Source organism: Idiotropiscis lumnitzeri, chromosome 20 (genome assembly GCF_059441095.1).
Source record: "Idiotropiscis lumnitzeri isolate Australia: NSW breed Sydney's pygmy pipehorse chromosome 20, RoL_Ilum_1.0, whole genome shotgun sequence".
NCBI lineage: Eukaryota > Metazoa > Chordata > Actinopteri > Syngnathiformes > Syngnathidae > Idiotropiscis > Idiotropiscis lumnitzeri.
This window is the reverse complement of record NC_142410.1, coordinates 11,053,251-11,071,233: the sequence shown is the minus strand read 5'-3', so window position 1 is coordinate 11,071,233 and position 17,983 is coordinate 11,053,251. Positions and strand designations below refer to the sequence as shown.

Here is a 17,983-nt window from a genome sequence, read left to right as displayed (position 1 = left end):
GAGTCTGGCCGAACTATATTGGCAGGAGGCGACAGGAGGGACGACACACACCGTGCAGTATTATTGCGTAACGTTTATTATTTGCCCCCAAGCCCACAGTACATACGTAAGGTTCCTACCTACATATGTCACCTAATACTACACCCAGCATGGTACCGAAACACTTTCTTGTCGTTTGATCGTAAATATCGTTATTGCTATTACAAGGAAATAAAGTTTTTATACTGTATTTTTTACTATAGTGATACGCCGTATGATTTATAATTAATTAGTAATTACTATTTTTATTATTATTTATTTAAAATGTTGCGTTTTAGCCTCTGTTTACTCCATCTTTTGGGGAAACAATCTTCGTAAAATTTGAGATGTTCTTACGGATTTTGCATTATTTGAACGCTTTGAACGCTTTTTCGAGCGACCAATTGCAGGCCTGTGATATTAACCAACCGTTCTTCTGCACTGTGACGTCACATCCGGGTCCTGTTAGCTCGTCCTCGTGTGCTCGTCCGATCTGCATCACATTTTCCTGCGTAAGTAAATAACTTGTTTATCAACATAAATGAAGTTAAATCACGTGTATTTAATCGTTATTTGTTTTCATTGGAGGTGCTTAAGTGTCTGTAAAAACTAAAATAAGTTTGGAGTGAGTTGCATGTCCTGTGAATCCTCGCATAGTCGCTGATGTATTTTCCAACGTGTCCTCCGCTATTCGCTGATAAACTCACCTGTTTGCGCTCTTGTGCGCAGGTCAACGTTCACTGTTGAAGTGAGTTGTGTGGGGAGTTTCATTTGGACATAAGTAGTGCTTTGCTGTTATATTGTCGCCACTATAGGCAATAAGAGGACTAGGAGCGTGTCCTTTATGCATGGATTTTTTTTTTCAATCCTTTTCAATCCCCTGCAATTAACCGTATCTCTGCACTGTACGTTGTACCTTTTACTCATTCAAATTGAAATGAAAATTTCCTGACTTCTTATTGTTGATAAATATTGGTTGTGTTTGTTGCAGAATTGAGGTTGTGTCATGGCTACAGACAAATCACAGAAGAAGCCCCCAAAGAGGAAGAAGTTGCCTACAAGTGGCAATGAGGTTTGTGTGGAGCAAACACAAAAAAGCAAAAGGAAGAAGTTGAAAGTTGAGGTGAATGATGTTAATTTAACTCCATATCCCCTAGCCCTACATACATTCATTCTTTTTTGTCAACACTTAAACGCTGTTTTTGTTCTTATCCAGGAGGCTCCAGTTCAAATTCCAGATGTCGCCCTTGTGGTAGAGGAAGAAAAAAAGAGCAAGAAAGTCAACAAGCACAAAAAGAAACAATCATTGGAGCAAACAACGGAGACGCCAATGCAAATTCAGGTTTGACTTGTTTAATACATATTTATCTGGCTGTGTGATTGTCAATTTTTTGCGCCATTATCTGATCAACTTGCAAAGAGTGATACCAATAAGGGAAAAAAATATATCCTGTCTAAATTTTTATTTGTGTCTTAAGACCTGATTGTGCAAAACAAAGTGCTTCTCAAGAAAAAAAAAATCAAGAGTCATCGAGGCATTCTACGTACATTTTGTGCTTTTGAAAAACGTGACTCATCATGGACAAGCGCGTTTTGTCGCTTTACGACTCGATGTCCTGCAGGGTGTCTGCGGCGTGATGATGTTCCTGTTGGGCTGAGTGTGCGGCGCGCGCGGGCAGCAGTCGGCCAGCCGCCTGAACAGCCCGCAAAGCCTCTCTCGGCTGGGCCGGTGCGTGAGCTTGGCTTGGCGACGGCGTTGACGAGCGCAGTCGAGCTGCTGGGAAGCGTTTGGGTGGTGCGCTCGCTGGACTGGAAAAGAGTAGAGCAGGAGTCCGTAAAACTTTTGAAACCAATTACAACCTGAAAAAATGCTCAGCTGTCCAAGAACCACAATCATGACTAAACTACTAAATTAGAGCCCTGACCAATATGGATTTTTATTTTTTTTTTTAGTCCAAAGTTTGGCAGAATAAAATGCCCAAATCCTAATTTTAAGCAACTATAAAGTTTTAAAGTTACATAAATTGGTCTGACTTCCCACCTATTCCTTATCTTCAACTCAAAAGCTGTGCTCCTCTCAAATCTAAAGCCAGGTGACGCTGCCACCTATGGGTGTTCGCTGCACATTACAGCGGTTCCCAAACCTGAATTTCGCAGACAAGCGGAACAAAATTCTCTTTCGCGCGCCTATCTGTTGAAAAAACATACTTGACGAATATATCAGTAAGGTGACATTTTTATTTGTTTTTATTGTTATTAGCGTTAACCAATTTCGGCACTATTGGTCATATTTTCAAAATCCGTGTTTGTTTTATTGTTTTTTTTTTGGGTGCGGCAGATTTCAGATCTAGCCGCCGCTCTCGAGGGAGAGGAGGACTTGAGCCCGGAGGAGAGGCGAGTCCTGGAGAGGAAGATGAAAAAGATCATGAAGAAGAAGATGAAAGCGGAGGGGACCTATGTGCCCAAAAAGAAAGAGGTTGGGCCCACCGCGTCCCAGCAGGCCTTGGATTACCTCACCTGGTAAGATATTTTGAGCTAACGTCGAAACCGCGATGCTACTTTATGTCATGGTTGGTCTTTATGATAAATCCATATTTTTTTAGTTAAGGAGGCTAGTTTATCGTTTCAGTTGGGCTCACAATCGTGACGCGTGGAAGTTTCAGAAGACACGGCAGACGTGGTTACTGCAAAACATGTTTGATTTAGAACAGGTAAGAAACACATTTGCACCTTAATGTTCACATTTTGGTACTTCAAAAAAAAAAAATTAAATTAAGATGTGCACTCCTGTTCATAGAAAGCGCTAAATTTAGCCTGGGTTGAAGAGTCTTTGCCACGTCAAATTTGGACCTTTTGAACAGCTGAACTTGATTCTGGAGACGCTTGGTTGGTTCAATCCCACATTGCGACGATGTGCCGACAGATTCAAGATGAGAAGTTCTCGGTGCTGCTGGAGTACCTGGAGGGGCTGCGCGGGGGGTCGAGAGACACCACAGTTCAGAAGGCCCTGGTCCTGGTCCAGCAATCGGGGCAAGCGCCTGACGATGGAAACGTCCAGAAGAGGGCGCACAGAGCTAAAGAAGTCATCCAGATGCTGTCTTGATGATTTTTGACTCTCAAAGTTCTCCCGATGGTCGTTTGTGAAACGTGCAGATGCAATTGTTGTTTTTCAGAATTTTATTTCCAAGAATCAATATGCTGCATTCTGTGCGAGTGCTGAGCAGCATATCCGATTATTAAATACGACATACATATTTGTTATTCACGTTTTTTTTGGACGAGCAGGCGACTTCTTCCACATCTCATCCAATTCAAACTCGGAAAGGTCGCGTCACATTCAGGACACCTTTCGCTCATTTCAACGCTGATGTGGCCGGCGTCCCCCAAAATGTTTTTTTTTCTTCTCATGCGGCGTCCTGATCGACGAGCTGAAAAAGGCCAACGTCTCCTCGTAAATGCCGCGCCTCAACTGTCGTCGCCCGGGCGCCTTTTGCCTCATCTGCCACACAAAAGACGATCACGTGACATGCAAGCGTACATTTGCGCACGCGGATGATTTTTTTTTTTTTTTTTTCAGTGAGTCGAACCCGGTTTGGCGTCAAACGCGATATTGTGATGAGTGAGCAGGGCTCGTAGTCTCGCGATCTCTTCTCGCTGCTTTTGGAAGTCCTGGAAAATGCAAAACGGGAACGCGACTCATCAGAACCAACGAGAATCGTGCTGAACCAAATCGTGGACGTACCTCGTTACATTTTTCCAAAGAGTCGTGCGTTTCTACTTCAGCTTCAACTTGATCCAGCTTTTTGTTCGCATTTTGACTCTTCAGGAAGCCGGCATCCTCAAACACATCCCTTACCAGATTGTTATATCCCTGCAAGGAACAGAGGCAGCATTCAGCTCCCCAAAAAAAAAAATCTCGATCTTTCCTGTGGGATGAGTGATTTTTAAAAATTTTTTTTTTTTTTGCTTAACTTACTTGCTCGGTGACGAGCCCTTCATAGCGAGCCTGCTCCGCTTCATCCCATTCTTTTTGCAGCTTCTCATTTAGGGTTGGGTACACTTAAAAAAAATTTTTAAAAAAGCAAATTGATTTATTTTTCTTTCTTATACAGAAAAAATATCTGCTTGTTTATATTTTATGTTTTGCAGCAGCAATTAAAAATTGTTTACGATATTTTCTGTGTCAAAGTTAGACGCCAAAAGCTGTTTATAACAAATAAATTTGGATGGAAAAAATAACAGTCCTGCCAAATAAATTGAAATTCATCAAAAAAGTCGCCCAGTCATCTTACCCAAAAGCGAATGCGGGTGGCAAACAAGTGGCGTCTCAAAAGTTAGCGAGTAAACGCAAGTGCTTGGCTCTGACACTTGAGCAAGCTTGCTTTGGCTGCTGCAGGCAAGAAGCACCTGCAGAAATAAACACAAACTGCAAATGTGGTTTTGGGGATTAACCTACGCCATGTTAGAGATCAGCAAGTTGTACAAAAAAAAAATAATAATTCAAGTGCACTTTATTTTCATCCTGATTTTTTTTTTTTTTTTTTTTTTTTTAAATCAGAGCCGCTCACCTTTGCCTCTCTGTTTGTGTTTGTGGTGCCGCAAGTGTCGCCGTCTCTCATCCACATGCCCGTAAAAGTGTTGTTTGCGATCTCCCACTCATCCCAGATCCTGCAAGGACAACATCACCCGCGCTCACTTCTGTGCTGAACATCCACGCTGGCGGCCGGAGGCGTCTTACCCCAAGATGCCACTGTAAGCGTTCCATCGGAATGACTGCTCGTGCTGGGTGATGTTGTGAAACGGACACAACTCGTATCTATACCTGAGAGGATGATACACAAAGACGTACGTGAATCCACAAAGTTTTCTTTTGCTTGTGGCTTTGATTGTGAAAAATACTTACACTGATTGTGTAAGGCTGAAACACCTTCCAGCCAAATGAAAAAGGTGTGAAGGCCCTTAAGATGTCCAACAACAACACAATTGTGACTTTTTTCGACCAGTATTCAAGACGGATTCAAATAATATTCTCTTAGAAAATTAGATTAAAGTTACCGGACACTTGTGATGGAAGCGCTTTCGTCTGTAGTCGGCTTCCCTGAGCCAAAAAATTATTGTTCACCCTGAGAAGAGAAACATTAAAAAAAATTTAGCTGAACTCTCGGATGTTGAAAATGTATTGATGGAATTTCATCTATTGGAGCACTTGTATACAAATCTTAATCGAGAACACTGAGCTGCTGTATGCCACGACTCACACCCTGATGCTCACACTGAAATAACGTCACTCCCAGGCCACGCCCCTTTAAGCCACATAACCAACTCACGAATACTACAGTACACACTACATTTGATAAAAACAGTTTTATTGAAAACATGTGTCGAAAATGTTTTAAGGGTGGCTGCAATGGAGTCATTGCATTCCAGTTGTTCTCAGAGCAGTAGAAAAAAACGGCATTGTTGATTTTATTGGTATTTGACGAACCCAAAGGTATTCGGCGCCTCGACTATCTTCATTTTACCGGCGATTCCAAGAGTTGCTGCGGAAAAGGAAGTCAAAAGACACAAACGTTAATCTTCGCCACGCCTGAATTATTTTATTCATCTCTGTTGATGTCATGGTAGCGATAAGCAAATTAACACTCCAATTACTCACCGAAAAGCGGCAGGCACACCGCGAAGGCGAGGAATAAGTTCCACGTCACACTAAACAAGCAGCACATTGTTATCTTTAGTCGTTAAATTTTATTTTTGTTGACATTTCTTTCCACGCCTGACGAAACGCAATCCTTCCATATGGTCTTCCGGGTACGTGTCACGTGACAATAACAGAGTTTGCGCATGCGCCATGTATTTGGGACACGCAATTGCGTTTTATTTATAGTTGCCAAAAACGACTGTATTGCACTTTGCAACGTTATAAAAAGCGGTGAAGATCCGAGATTTTTATTCAGGTAGACGTTAATTTACGTGCAAAAGTGGATAATCTGGGCCTAATGTGACGAATGTTTCCATAAATGCTAATGCTAACGATTTCTAGCTAACAGGAAGCATGTGTTGGTTTTACAGACTTAACTTCTGACGAAAATAATAATCACTGCTTAGAATATATTTCGCGAGGTTAGAATATACTTTTGGTGTGTAAAATGGGACGGAAGAAACAGGGCAAGTTTGTGCGCCCTGACAACAAGGGAAAAGACAAACGACACAAAGTGAAGGGGAAAACTTTAGAGGCTTTTAAAGAAGAAATGCACTCTGCGTTTGAAGGTAAACATCCATAACAAACACTTTTATATTGTGTGCGGCACATTTTTTGTTTCAAACTTGTTACCCTTTTTAAAGAGTAAAACTCAACTAACAATGTATGTTAATTTGTGCCATATTCGGTTGACTAAGTGTGAAGGAACCCTCCCCCCCAAAGTGGTCCCTGATGATGATTATAATATTAATCGTGCATGATGTTCTGTTTTGGCAGCAAGTCTTCACAGAGAGGAGGAGGGAGCAGAGAGCCCTCAAGTGAAGCTCCCTTGCCCTCTTGCCATGTGGGATCTGGGCCATTGTGACCCCAAACGTTGCACAGGCCGAAAGCTGGTCCGGAAGGGCTTTGTGCGCAGCCTGCGCCTCAATCAGAGGTTTAACGGACTCATTTTGAGTCCGATGGGCACAAAATATGTGACGCCAGCCGACAGGTAAAACTCACAAACACATACTAAAAAGTATTTCAACCGAATTTAGATTGTAAAAGAAGGTCCGTGCTGGTTTCGAGAAACCCCAAATAGGTTCACCTGTAAAAGTGTATTTCCTGAAATTTCACAATTTGAATTGACAGGGAGATCGTGGCCCAGAGTGGATTGGCAGTGATTGATTGCTCTTGGGCCAAACTGGAGGAGACGCCCTTCAATAAGATGGTCGGAAGTCACCCGCGCCTGCTCCCTTACCTCGTTGCTGCAAATCCGGTCAACTACGGAAAGCCTTGCAAATTATCTTGTGTTGAGGCTTTTGCTGCCACTTTTTGTATCGTGGGTAAGGTGTGTGTACAATCTTTTTTTTTTGTTTGCGTTTTCAGATTGACTCAAAATGTACGCATCCTCTTTTTAATGTCACCAGGTTTTGAGGAACTGGCCGTGCTCTTGTTGAAGAAATTCAAGTGGGGCACTGTGTTCCTGGAGCTCAATAAAGTTCTGCTGAAGCGCTATGCTGCCTGTCGATCGGAGGAAGAGCTGCTCGCTGTAGAAAAGGACTTTCTTACCACGAAACCAGAGGAGGAGGAAATTGGTAAAAATGGAGGGGATTCAATTTGCAACGTGGGCTTTATTGACGGGTGTACCAATGCAGTGAGATGTCTTTGTAGTCATTTAAAGTTTCCACGTACGCTGGTTGAATTTTCACCACAAGCAGCAGATGGCTTCAAGATGTGTTTATTGACACTCCCTTTTTGAAGTTCACTGTCAAATGAAACAGAACCCACAGAGAATCACTCTGTATTGAAAACATCCACACAAATTCACCTTGGGGATGTGAGCTAGCTTCATGCTAACACACAATTCAAAGCTCCCCCGATGGGATAAAGAAGCTAACATTTAATTTGGCGGTGGTTATAAGATTTTCAGTGACGGACAATATAATACTCACAGGGATATATTCTTTATCCTATGCAAAAAAATAAGATGATTAAATATTTACTGCCCCCTGGTGGCCATGATGGACACAGAGAGAAACAATATGGGGGCTGTTGCAGATTAATGGCATATCATATCAAATTATTCAACTTTATTGATTCTAGCAAACATTCTGAACAATCATTTAAGATTAACCACTGTCTGGTAAAACAAGAACGTATGACTTGGAGTTAAAGCGAAATGTCGTCATTTTTCATCGACTCAACCAACGTGTGTTTGCAGATCCATTTGATGTCAACTCGGGAGTGGAATGTATGAATCTCAACAGACGTCACTGGTGAGCGTCTTGTATTTCATTTGGGGACATCTTTGAATTATATTTACGTTGATAAATGCTGTCATTAGAGTCCAGGACTGTAATCCAATTTTAAAATGATTGCATTTGCTTATGAATGAGCATGATCCTCTTGGCTAGTGTCGACCCACCTTTATTCAGCGCAGGCACGCTTTGAAAAATCTCTCGGAACACCAACAAACAAAAATGATGGAAACGGGTTCATTGCGCCTTCTGTCATCTAGTGGAAGAGAATTTACATGTTCTGCCTGTCCGCACATACCTACACATGGAAAGATAGATGAAGTGTGTTATTTGTAGTTAATTCATTTTCAAATGAGTGAGACTGACATGAAATTTACCAGGAATCACCGCTGTAGTTTAGAGTTTAAATTAAAAAAAACGTTTGGTTTTTTTTTGTATGTAGGGAACCTGATGAGGATTCTAGTGAAGGCACTGACACGTCAGAAGATGACGACGACGACGACGACGATGAAGAAGCAGAAGATGAAAAAAACAAGGATGAGTCAGAAAATGTCTCACACGAAGAGGAAGTGGCGGCAGCAGCGACATCGTCACAATAAAACAGATTCCAACTTGATTATTATACGGACTGGCGAATATGAAGCGTCAAATGCTCAGAAATGTTCAACATGATAGCAAAGTACATTTTGGCTCATTTGTCTGTCCTTGAGACATTTTTACTGTTTTTCAGTGCTGTGAAGTAAAATACAAGCACAGTTGCTGTACTCAAATATAAATTTAAAGCGTCTGCATTTTTCTGTTTCCTTTCACTCCCTTCGTATGAAATGAGTGTAGTGCTGTACTTTCTACTCCTTTGTCAAAGCAAGCATTTTTTTTCCCACATCAGTGGATGATGACAGTAAACATTATTTCAATGACTGTGGTTGAGATCTTGATCGATTAAAATCTTGAAGGTGGGAAATAATGGGAAACAACATTTTTTTTGTGAGTCAGGATGACTCACTGGTGAGTCTGGCGACCCATGATGGGACAAGCCAAAAATTGCAACAATACAATATCGCCTGGACTATATTTGCGGTTCGGCATTCATTAATTCCGTAATGGTAAATTAGTTTTCGCTCCAATTATTATTATTCTGTCACGATAATAATAGGGTCACTTATTCGTTTATTAACACATTGTTTTATTTGCTTAAATGCCTGTGCTAGTTATTGTTGGCTATTTTTAAAAAAAACATTTCTTTGCATTTCTCCAAGCTAGTAAAGCGAGGATTATTTTTAATTGACGGTAAAATTCATTTCAGTGTACCTTTTTTGTACGAAGTGTAAGTATGTTTTGTAACCTCCGACGTTTTTTTAGGGCATTTGTGCGCTTCATTTTGGGGGAATCCCATTTTTCCTACCGCCTTACCTGATCGTTTTTAATGGAACCAGCGGTCAGTAAACGCAACATCTTGATACAACTAGCTGGCAGCGTCATCATAAAGACTGGAGTAAAAACGCCGCGTGCAAATCGGTTTTGTTTTGTTTTTTAAATCTATATAGATGTTTTTCTGTCGTCTGACGGAGCCTTTCCAGTCAAGTGAAGTTGAGTGTTGTACTGTAAATGTGGCGAGGGGGGCGGACACAGCGGGACTCTGCTGTCCTGCGGTAACATTGTTGTGGAACGACGTCACAGCTCGAAAATGAAGGCGCAGAGGCAGCCATTACCGGAGCTTCTCTAATTTTTTTATTCCAAATAAATACTCGCGGAAAACTCCCATGGCAAGAGCTACAAGTCAGCTGGTGAGTCTCGCCGCTTCGACACGGAGCACACTACGAAGCCGGCGGCCCAAACGTGGCGTGTGGCGGCTGTTTGACAACAACTAGTTTGGTCGGGCCTTCGCTGGAAGAGCGCTAGCTTAGCCGCGGAGTTCGTTCGAACGCTAAGACCACAGAGCAACGCTAGCCCGGCTAATGCAGGCGAACCGCGGCGACATTAGCCAACATTTTTTTTGGCTTTGCTCAGACCATAGTTTGACCCACTCGTGTTCTGCGCTCAGGTGGGCTTTGTGTCAAATTCCAACCCACACGAATGTGTTATTTCTTGCACACTTTGTGCTGGTCTGTATCAGTTGGCTAATGCTAAGCTAAGCAGCTTGGCGCTTTCAATGTTAACTGTGGCTGTCAATTCAATGTGATGCACAACTAAGCGACAACACATTAACTCCCATTCTGTCTGACAAGCAGCTCAATTAAAATATGAGAGGAGAGGGGTAAATGTTTTTGAAGTCGCCCTCCCACCACGCAACCTGACGTTAAGCTAATTTGCTTTTAGCGCAAGTTTGTAACTCACTGTCAGCCAATGCGGCTTGCTCGACAAAGTAGCCCGAGAAAGTTCACATAGGCCCCGATGTAGCCGGAATGAGCCCGTATGTGTGTTATTGGGATCTGACTTGAACGAGCAAACATTACAAAGATGGACCTGCGAAGAATGAGTCAGTGCATAGTTGCTCAGTATGGGCCGGGTGAGCGGATCAAGAGCGCATAAATGACCACACCTTGGTTGTGAATGAGATAAAAGCAAGGCCGGGTGAACTAAGCAACAAACGTTCAGGGAGTTGTAAACGTGTTGTGCGTGTTATTGTTGGCTGCAAAAGACGCCCTGGAATTTACAACCTTGCACTGTTTGTTGTGTCGGGGTGTGAAGTGACGATGATGGCTTGGTTTCGTCCATGTCGAAAGGTTCTTAAACTGATACCACCTCCAAAAGACCCCCTATATCAAAATGCACGAAATAGTAAGGCTGAAAGATCTTTTTAGGGAGGAATAAAAATCAATGATCAATGTCAGATATAGTATGCTAAAATGTAGTCACATAGGTTAGACTTATGCAAAAATAATACCTCAAGTCACCTGTATGATAACAGAATGCCAGCTTTGGGCCTGGCATACTTCCTAGGTTCAATGTAAACAAGGATTGTTTAGACAACATTGTCATCTGTCATGCAAATTTGGAAAAGCTGACATTTGAGGCCATCAAAGCAGGTCTGTGAAGTGAAGCTGCTTCATTGTAACAACGCGCCTGCATCTTATCTTCCTAGTGCCCCAAGTTACGGGTTTTTCAAGGTATGGGCCATGGCTACGTCACCAAATTTAAGGTGTGAGCAAGCTCAGATAGCTGCCGCCTGAGTGAAGTGTAAAAAATAAAATGGGGCTGTTAAGGTACGACAGCCGACGGTGCGCTTTCAGTCGTTAGTTAAACAGGACAAACTGTCAAACACTAATATAAAATGAGAACGTTCGCCATGAGCTGCTCCGACGTCTGTCACTCATGAGGCTCCGCCCCTTAGAGGCACACATCCCACATAATGATTTAGTAAGTACATTAATAACACTTTATAAACCCATCCTATTTATATTGTGTGTTTTATGACAATGCAGTGCTGTTTAGGGCTGAGCGATGAATCAAAATTCCAATAAAAACGCGTCTCAAAAATGGTTGTTTCTGTGGGGGTGCAACAAACTAATGGCATTTTAATTTATTTCAATGGGGAAGCTTTGCTGATGTGCACCAGTAAATTGGTTTTCAAGCTCGTTCACTGGACCAATTAAAAGTCTCAAGTCACGGTAGCACTTTGATTTAGTTTGATCCCACTCGTCGGCGCTGCTGACTCACGTTTTCTCTTTGCTTCCAGTATGATGTCGTGCCTATCCAGCCCAGCGTTGTCATTTGTTCCCGCTCGCATCCATCAATGGTAAGGAACCACCCTGACTTAAGCAGCAGCCACTGTCCCGGCATGGAGGGCTCGCCCTCGGAGGCCCGTGCTGTCGGAGCGTCTGCCAGCGGCCAGGGCGCCGGCCTCCGTGTGCCGAAGGTGGCTCAGGCCCCGCAGCCTCGCAAGAAAAAGCCGGAGGACTTCAAGTTCGGCAAGATACTGGGAGAGGGCTCCTTTTCGACGGTACATATACACGTGTAGCAATGTCACACATTCCTCTTCACTTTTTAATTAGACTTGGGTAGCTGTTGCTACATGCTAACATTCCTCTGATTAATGTTCTTGGATGAGTCATCCTCTTGAATTACACACTTTTTTTTCCCCTTTTCAAGGTTGTCCTAGCAAGAGAGCAGGTAACTGGCAAAGAATATGCAAGTAAGTATTGATAGATCGCAAACGACCACAAGCAGACGAGTGTGTACTTATACTTGTGTTTTCTCTGCGTTTAAGTTAAAATCTTGGAGAAGCGGCACATCATGAAGCAGAACAAAGCCCAGTATGTGAAAAGAGAACGGGACCTGATGTCAAATCTCGACCACCCCTTCTTCGTCAAACTCTTCTTCACATTTCAAGATGATGATAAGTTGTGTATCCTTTTTCACACAAATAGGATTTGTAGGGAAATGAATTCGATATTGTATGCCTGTGTCCGATACTACGACGCCCGATACTCTACCAGCCTGTCTGACACTATTTTGTCCTCTGAATGCGTGGCATGTACTTGTCCTCCTTAACTCGGATTTCTCAGATTTCGGTCTGAGCTACGCAAAAAACGGCGAACTCCTAAAATACATTCGTAAAATCGGTTCGTTCGATGAGACCTGCACTAGATTCTACTCAGCGGAGATTGTTAGTGCTCTAGAATATTTGCACAACGCGGGGATTATCCATAGGTGAGTACTGAAGACATTTGCCGTCGCTTTTTTTTTTTTTTTTGCTCACTGGAGGGCTAACCGACGTGTTCCTTTTCAGAGATCTGAAACCAGAGAATATTCTTTTGAGCGAAGAGATGCACATCCAGATAACAGATTTTGGGACAGCGAAACAGTTGTCGTCGGACAGCAAGCAAGGTACGTCACAATTTTGTTTGGAAGGCTCCGTATAATGTACTCAAAGTGTTATGAATTTTTTTGCAGCGAGGGCAAACTCCTTTGTCGGAACAGCACAGTATGTTTCTCCGGAGCTGCTGACAGAGAAATCAGCCTGCAAAAGGTAATTGGGGACACTAGAAATTTTTGTTTTGTTTTGTTTAATCGTGGCAAAAAAAAGAAAATAATTCAATTTATTTATTTTTTTTAAAAAAGCTCTGACCTCTGGGCATTGGGATGTATAATCTATCAATTGGTGGCTGGTTTACCACCATTCAGAGCTGGGTAAGTGCATTCTTGTTTTTGTTTCACATTATTGCTGTCATGACCACAAAAAAAAAAAAAAAGTCACAACAAAAAAAAAAATATATATTAAAAGCTAAAATGGGCACAAGCGGCTAGAGAGCAACGCGTAGTCACCCTTGGAAACGGAACCAAACGGAGCTCATCAGAGAGCCCAATCCAATCAAAAGTAGAACATGTCCTCACCGCCGCAAACGAGCAGGCACTCTCGAGCGTTATCGTCGTCTTATCCGCCTAAAATGCTCGTCGTTGTGGCGACGGAAGCAGCAGACGAGACGAGAGTGTCGTTCAAACACGAGGCTTTGCAAACAATAGCAGAATGACTTGCTTCTTCTCCGTGGCCAAGGTAACAGGTCACGGTGGTTAATTAACACGGAAAACATTTGCTTCACTAATCTTTTTTTTTTTTCTTTTCCTTCCCCATAGAAATGAGTACTTAATATTCCAGAAGATAATAAAGCTGGAGTATGAATTCCCTGAGAAATTCTTCCCTAGAGCCAAGGATCTTGTCAAACAGCTTTTGGTAAGTCACATCACTCGGAATCGATTGTAGGAGCTATAAAATATATAAACACTCATTTGTTTTATTTCTCGCAGTCACTGGACCCGTCCAATCGGATTGGCTGCGAAGAGATGGGCGGCTACGAGCCTTTGAAGCAACACCCCTTCTTTGACACCATCTCCTGGAGCGACCTGCACATGCAGACGCCCCCCAAACTCACCCCTTACCTGCCCGCCATGTCCGAGGATGACGAGGACTGCTACGGAAATGTACGATTTATTTTTTTTTTTTATTCCTGCATCGCTGTACTGAAAATCAAGTTAAAAAAAACAAACCAAGAAAACATGTCATTTGCCCACGTAGTACGACGACCTCCTGAGCCAGTTCAGCAACATGCAGGTGGCTCAGTCCAGCTCGTCGCACTCGCTGTCGCCGCCCGAGTCGACGCCGCCGCAGCGGTCGAGCAGCAACATCGAGCAGTACATCCACGACCTGGACAACAACTCGTTTGAACTCGACCTGCAGTTCACCGACGAGGAGAAGCTCTTGCTGCTGGACAAACAAACCTCTAGAAATCCGTGGTAAGTCGCGAGCGGCCGTGTTCGGTCTTGGAAAATGGTAAACGTGTTGTCAGTCAAATTTGTTCGCCATACAGTGAGCAAGGGCTGAATGATTCATTTTTCCTTTTTTTTTTTTTTTTTTTACGTTCTAATTCACACAGGCACCAGTTTGTGGAAAACAACCTGATTTTAAAAATGGGTCCAGTGGACAAACGAAAGGTGAGTATGGCTGAATAATTGCTTTGATGGTGGTGTCAAAATTTGTCTGAACTAATTAACATAGATACTGTTTTGAAATTGTTACCCGGGGGCCGGTTTCCCAGCAAGTTTTTATTTTTTTTAATAGTAGCGCTTGACTGAAACCGGTTTGCGTTGCAGGGTCTGTTTGCCCGACGGAGACAGCTGCTCCTCACTGAAGGACCACACCTGTACTATGTGGATCCTGTCAACAAGGTCCTGAAAGGAGAAATCCCTTGGTCACTAGAATTACGCCCTGAAGCCAAGAACTTCAAAACCTTCTTTGTTCACACGGTACACGCAACTGCTTCTCAAGTCTTTTCTTTGTTTTTTTTTTTTGTTTTGTTTTTTGTCTGCCTTTTGCGCTTTGTCAGTGTTTTCCATTGAACTCGTCTACCTCTCTTTTTAAGACCGAATACAAGTATTTACGTTTGAGTACTCGCCGACACAGAGCAAAGCTCATCTCTTATAAATTGGATGATTTCTGATATTTGTTTTTAAATCAAAGCATAAATGACAAAAATATTGCCCAATGATATTACTTTATCAACAATAATAATGAGTCTTTTTTTTAAATCTGGGAAGCGCAGCCCTCCAAAAAAATGACGTGGTTTGCAAAATCAATACCCGAGGATTTCATTATCTATTTTGCAGAGCCTAATTTCCAACCGTGCCTGTCTCTTTTGTAATTATCTGTTTTTTCTGTTTCTCGCTGTCATTCCAGCCGAACCGAACATACTATTTGATGGACCCCAGCGGAAATGCCGACAGATGGTGCAAGAAGATCCAGGAAGTGTGGCGAAAGATCTATCAAAGACACCAAAATCCCGGTCTATAGGAGCACTCCCACTTCCTTCGTGACCGGCCCGCTTGAGCTCGGAGGCCAATCACTGAGCAGAGTAACACCCTCTTTAGTGCCCTTCATCACCGCAATGTAAACAAACTCTTTACAAGACGCTGGCATCTAGACCTTGTTTGTTTTACTGAGTAGAATCATTGGGAAGGGGTTTGGGGGGGGCGGCGGCACTACAACTTTGGAGTCAGGGTTGCTTTGCTTGTTCTTTGTGCTCCGTGTGAGGCTTCTGTTGCCATCGAGTCCCACCAAGCACATCTGCTTTTTTTTCGTACATTCTCGACAGAAGATGAAAGAGGCAAGCTTGGGGGAAGGCGAGGGCTCTCTCTCTTGCCACCACCCCCCCCAAAAAAAAAAAAATCAGGACTGGTTTCCTTATATACCGTAGCGCAAAAAAAAAAATCATAATTTCACGTGAATCCCAGAGTCTAAATGAACCATATCCTAAACCTGCGTCATGTGTGCAAACCCCCCCCAGCTCCTCGTCGAGCGCATATCGCCCCATAGCTGTGCCGGGTAGCGTCCGTCGATTCAGTCTGTCGCCTTTACCAAACTCAAATGTATTTTTGTAAGCGCCCGTGTATTTCCGCACTATTTGATTTGTTTTCTTCAAACCTAGTGGTACTTGCTTATGGCGGTCCAATCCGATTCTCAGCAGGTCTAAGCGTGAGCCTTCCAGAGCCGTAAGTGACAGAGGAGGCGGGTAAACATGCCACTAGCTTGTACTTGCTCATCATCAACTCGCTTACCTTTTCCTGCATGGCCAGTTGTGTAGCGCAGCCTTGTTCCTCTCTCCAAAGGGCACTGGTGATATTACAGTAGTTTATTCAACTTTTTAAAAAGGTGGGTATTTTTATTTTTGATTTTTTTTTTTTGACTGCATTGGCAACCATAGCAAATGTTACTGGATGATTTGGCTGTTCTGTTCACTTTGCTATTTCTTTGTGATGTGAATTTCTTTTCTTTTTTTTTTTTTTTTTCCCTTTTGTGGGATCATTTGCGCATCTTCAATGGATCCTGTTGAAATACGAAAAAAAAAAAAATCCTACGTGCTGACCAGAAAATCCTCATCCAACATATTATACATTATACTATCGCTCTTTGAAGCAATCACAGGTTTCTCCAGATCGCTGGCTCAACCGTTTTGTTTTGCCCCCCCCCCCCCCCACGTACACACACACACACAGACACACACATTCAGCTCCAGTAGAAAATTGAATTATCTGAAGCTCCATTTTTGTGTGTGATCATAATGCTTTTAATTTTTGACAGATTATACCTTCAGGTCTATTTTGTTTTTCTCCCCTAAAGGCCCTCTTCTCCTTTTTGGCTGAGTCTGTGTGCAGTGTGTGACTGGAATATAGGTGAAAAGGGCCCAGGGGCCGGGCGTGCGAGGATATCTTTATCTGATCCAAATAAGCGATAAAAAAATTGCTGTATCTGTCTATAAAAAAAAGGTCGAGGAAACACTCCAGAAGTGTTGGCCTCCTCCGCACAGAGAATTTGTCGGAATCAAATCGATGGCGGTCGGTTACATTGTGTATGGAAAACACTCTACCTGGCTTGTAACTGATGAGAACTGTGATGTACAGATAATGTATTATTAAAATCTGAAGCAAGTAATGCAATGACATTAGGATACAGTTTTTGTATTTTTATTCTTGTATAAGGTTATTAGAGGGCTATTGTTCAGCCTCTAGTTCATTCTGTGTTATTTAAATTCTAATATATGAATCACATTTGGATTGAAGTCATGTTCAGGGGCCATGTTATGTATGTTTTGAGATGTAAAGCCTTTGAATGTGAATAATTATTGTAAACTATAATATTTTACAGCTTTTTTCTTACTATATCATACATTTTCTATTTGCTCAGTGATTTAATCATATTCCGATGATAATTTAATGAATCTGTTCATTCTCTGGCTGATTTGTTTGTGCGCTAGGTCAGTAGCTGTTGAATGACGACTTTTTCCACTTAATGCTTGGTAGTCCAGTAATTAAAGCATGTAGGGAATTTAGGCATACGAAGAAAGCCATGTGTCCTGTCTTCTGTTAAGTCGCAGTCATGACACGGGAAAAGATGCAGCGTTTCACTGGCAATGGCTTCTCACATCCTGCAGCATGTAAATAAAGTATCAGCCCACCATCTGTGTTTTATTTTTCCTTGTCTCGTGCAAATTACTGCAGGCTACTCTTGGTTTAACGCAATTGTGTGTGACGCTGCAGGCAGGTCGTTTGAGCGTTAATTCGATATCCACCTTAAGTTCCGTGTACTAGTACATGTTGTCCTCCCAAGTGAGATGTTACTAGTGAGGCAAAACTGCATTAATTGACAGCTTAATTGTGCTACTAGTCCTCCTGGTAGGGATGTAATCACAATTAATTCATTGTTAGTGTTCATAATTCAGCACACTAGTGGTATATGTTTGAAGATTTATTGATAGGAGGTTCATGAATCTTTAAATTGATGTAAATCGACTCGGTGTATTCTTGGGTAATAACATTGTAATAAAGAATTATTTAAAAAATATATTTTTTAAGTTATTTAGTGTTGGTAATACTGCTCTCCTATTATAGTGATGCACATTTAAGGTTGTATCTGGTTCAAAGTCAGATAAAAGCATACAACTCCAGATATCGGGCTCTTATCGTGCGGACGATATGTGTTCGATGCAGTGTGTGACTCTAATATTGTCAACGATATCGATTAAATGGCTTGAACGCC

At 42.3% G+C, this 17,983-nt stretch overlaps 4 protein-coding genes across 5 annotated transcripts; 3 read left to right on the top strand and 1 right to left on the bottom strand.

The window, feature by feature from the left end:
- Positions 1 to 432: 432 nt before the first annotated feature.
- On the top strand, positions 433 to 3,272 carry chlsn (cholesin). Of its 2 annotated transcripts, none has more exons than XM_088284676.1 (6): positions 433 to 530; positions 1,010 to 1,141; positions 1,235 to 1,360; positions 2,357 to 2,538; positions 2,648 to 2,729; positions 2,942 to 3,272. In XM_088284676.1, the coding sequence occupies exons 2-6, from the start codon at positions 1,025 to 1,027 to the stop codon at positions 3,119 to 3,121; spliced, it is 687 nt and encodes a 228-aa protein (XP_088140802.1). In that variant the 5' UTR covers positions 433 to 530; positions 1,010 to 1,024; the 3' UTR covers positions 3,122 to 3,272. The 2 variants fall into 2 exon arrangements, with proteins under 2 accessions (XP_088140802.1, XP_088140803.1); XM_088284677.1 differs by lacking the exon at positions 433 to 530 and adding an exon at positions 582 to 923.
- gnptg (N-acetylglucosamine-1-phosphate transferase subunit gamma) lies at positions 2,700 to 5,870 on the bottom strand. The gene is made up of 11 exons (XM_088284674.1): positions 5,675 to 5,870; positions 5,504 to 5,558; positions 5,074 to 5,141; positions 4,922 to 4,976; positions 4,757 to 4,840; positions 4,587 to 4,686; positions 4,311 to 4,425; positions 3,995 to 4,077; positions 3,761 to 3,889; positions 3,606 to 3,687; positions 2,700 to 3,517 (listed from the first exon to the last, which is right to left on the bottom strand). The coding sequence occupies exons 1-11, from the start codon at positions 5,739 to 5,741 to the stop codon at positions 3,423 to 3,425; spliced, it is 933 nt and encodes a 310-aa protein (XP_088140800.1). The 5' UTR covers positions 5,742 to 5,870; the 3' UTR covers positions 2,700 to 3,422.
- Positions 5,818 to 8,743, top strand: tsr3 (TSR3 ribosome maturation factor). Its single transcript, XM_088284675.1, has 6 exons — positions 5,818 to 6,285; positions 6,494 to 6,707; positions 6,848 to 7,041; positions 7,126 to 7,293; positions 7,920 to 7,974; positions 8,399 to 8,743. Exons 1-6 carry the CDS (start codon positions 6,165 to 6,167, stop codon positions 8,553 to 8,555), a joined length of 909 nt encoding a protein of 302 aa, XP_088140801.1. The 5' UTR covers positions 5,818 to 6,164; the 3' UTR covers positions 8,556 to 8,743.
- A 663-nt stretch (positions 8,744 to 9,406) lies between these two features.
- pdpk1b (3-phosphoinositide dependent protein kinase 1b) lies at positions 9,407 to 17,404 on the top strand. The gene is made up of 14 exons (XM_088284928.1): positions 9,407 to 9,740; positions 11,633 to 11,896; positions 12,046 to 12,088; positions 12,164 to 12,301; positions 12,462 to 12,606; positions 12,686 to 12,783; positions 12,850 to 12,925; positions 13,018 to 13,086; positions 13,531 to 13,627; positions 13,702 to 13,875; positions 13,970 to 14,187; positions 14,328 to 14,385; positions 14,545 to 14,697; positions 15,128 to 17,404. Exons 1-14 carry the CDS (start codon positions 9,717 to 9,719, stop codon positions 15,239 to 15,241), a joined length of 1,671 nt encoding a protein of 556 aa, XP_088141054.1. The 5' UTR covers positions 9,407 to 9,716; the 3' UTR covers positions 15,242 to 17,404.
- The last annotated feature ends 579 nt before the right edge of the window (positions 17,405 to 17,983 follow it).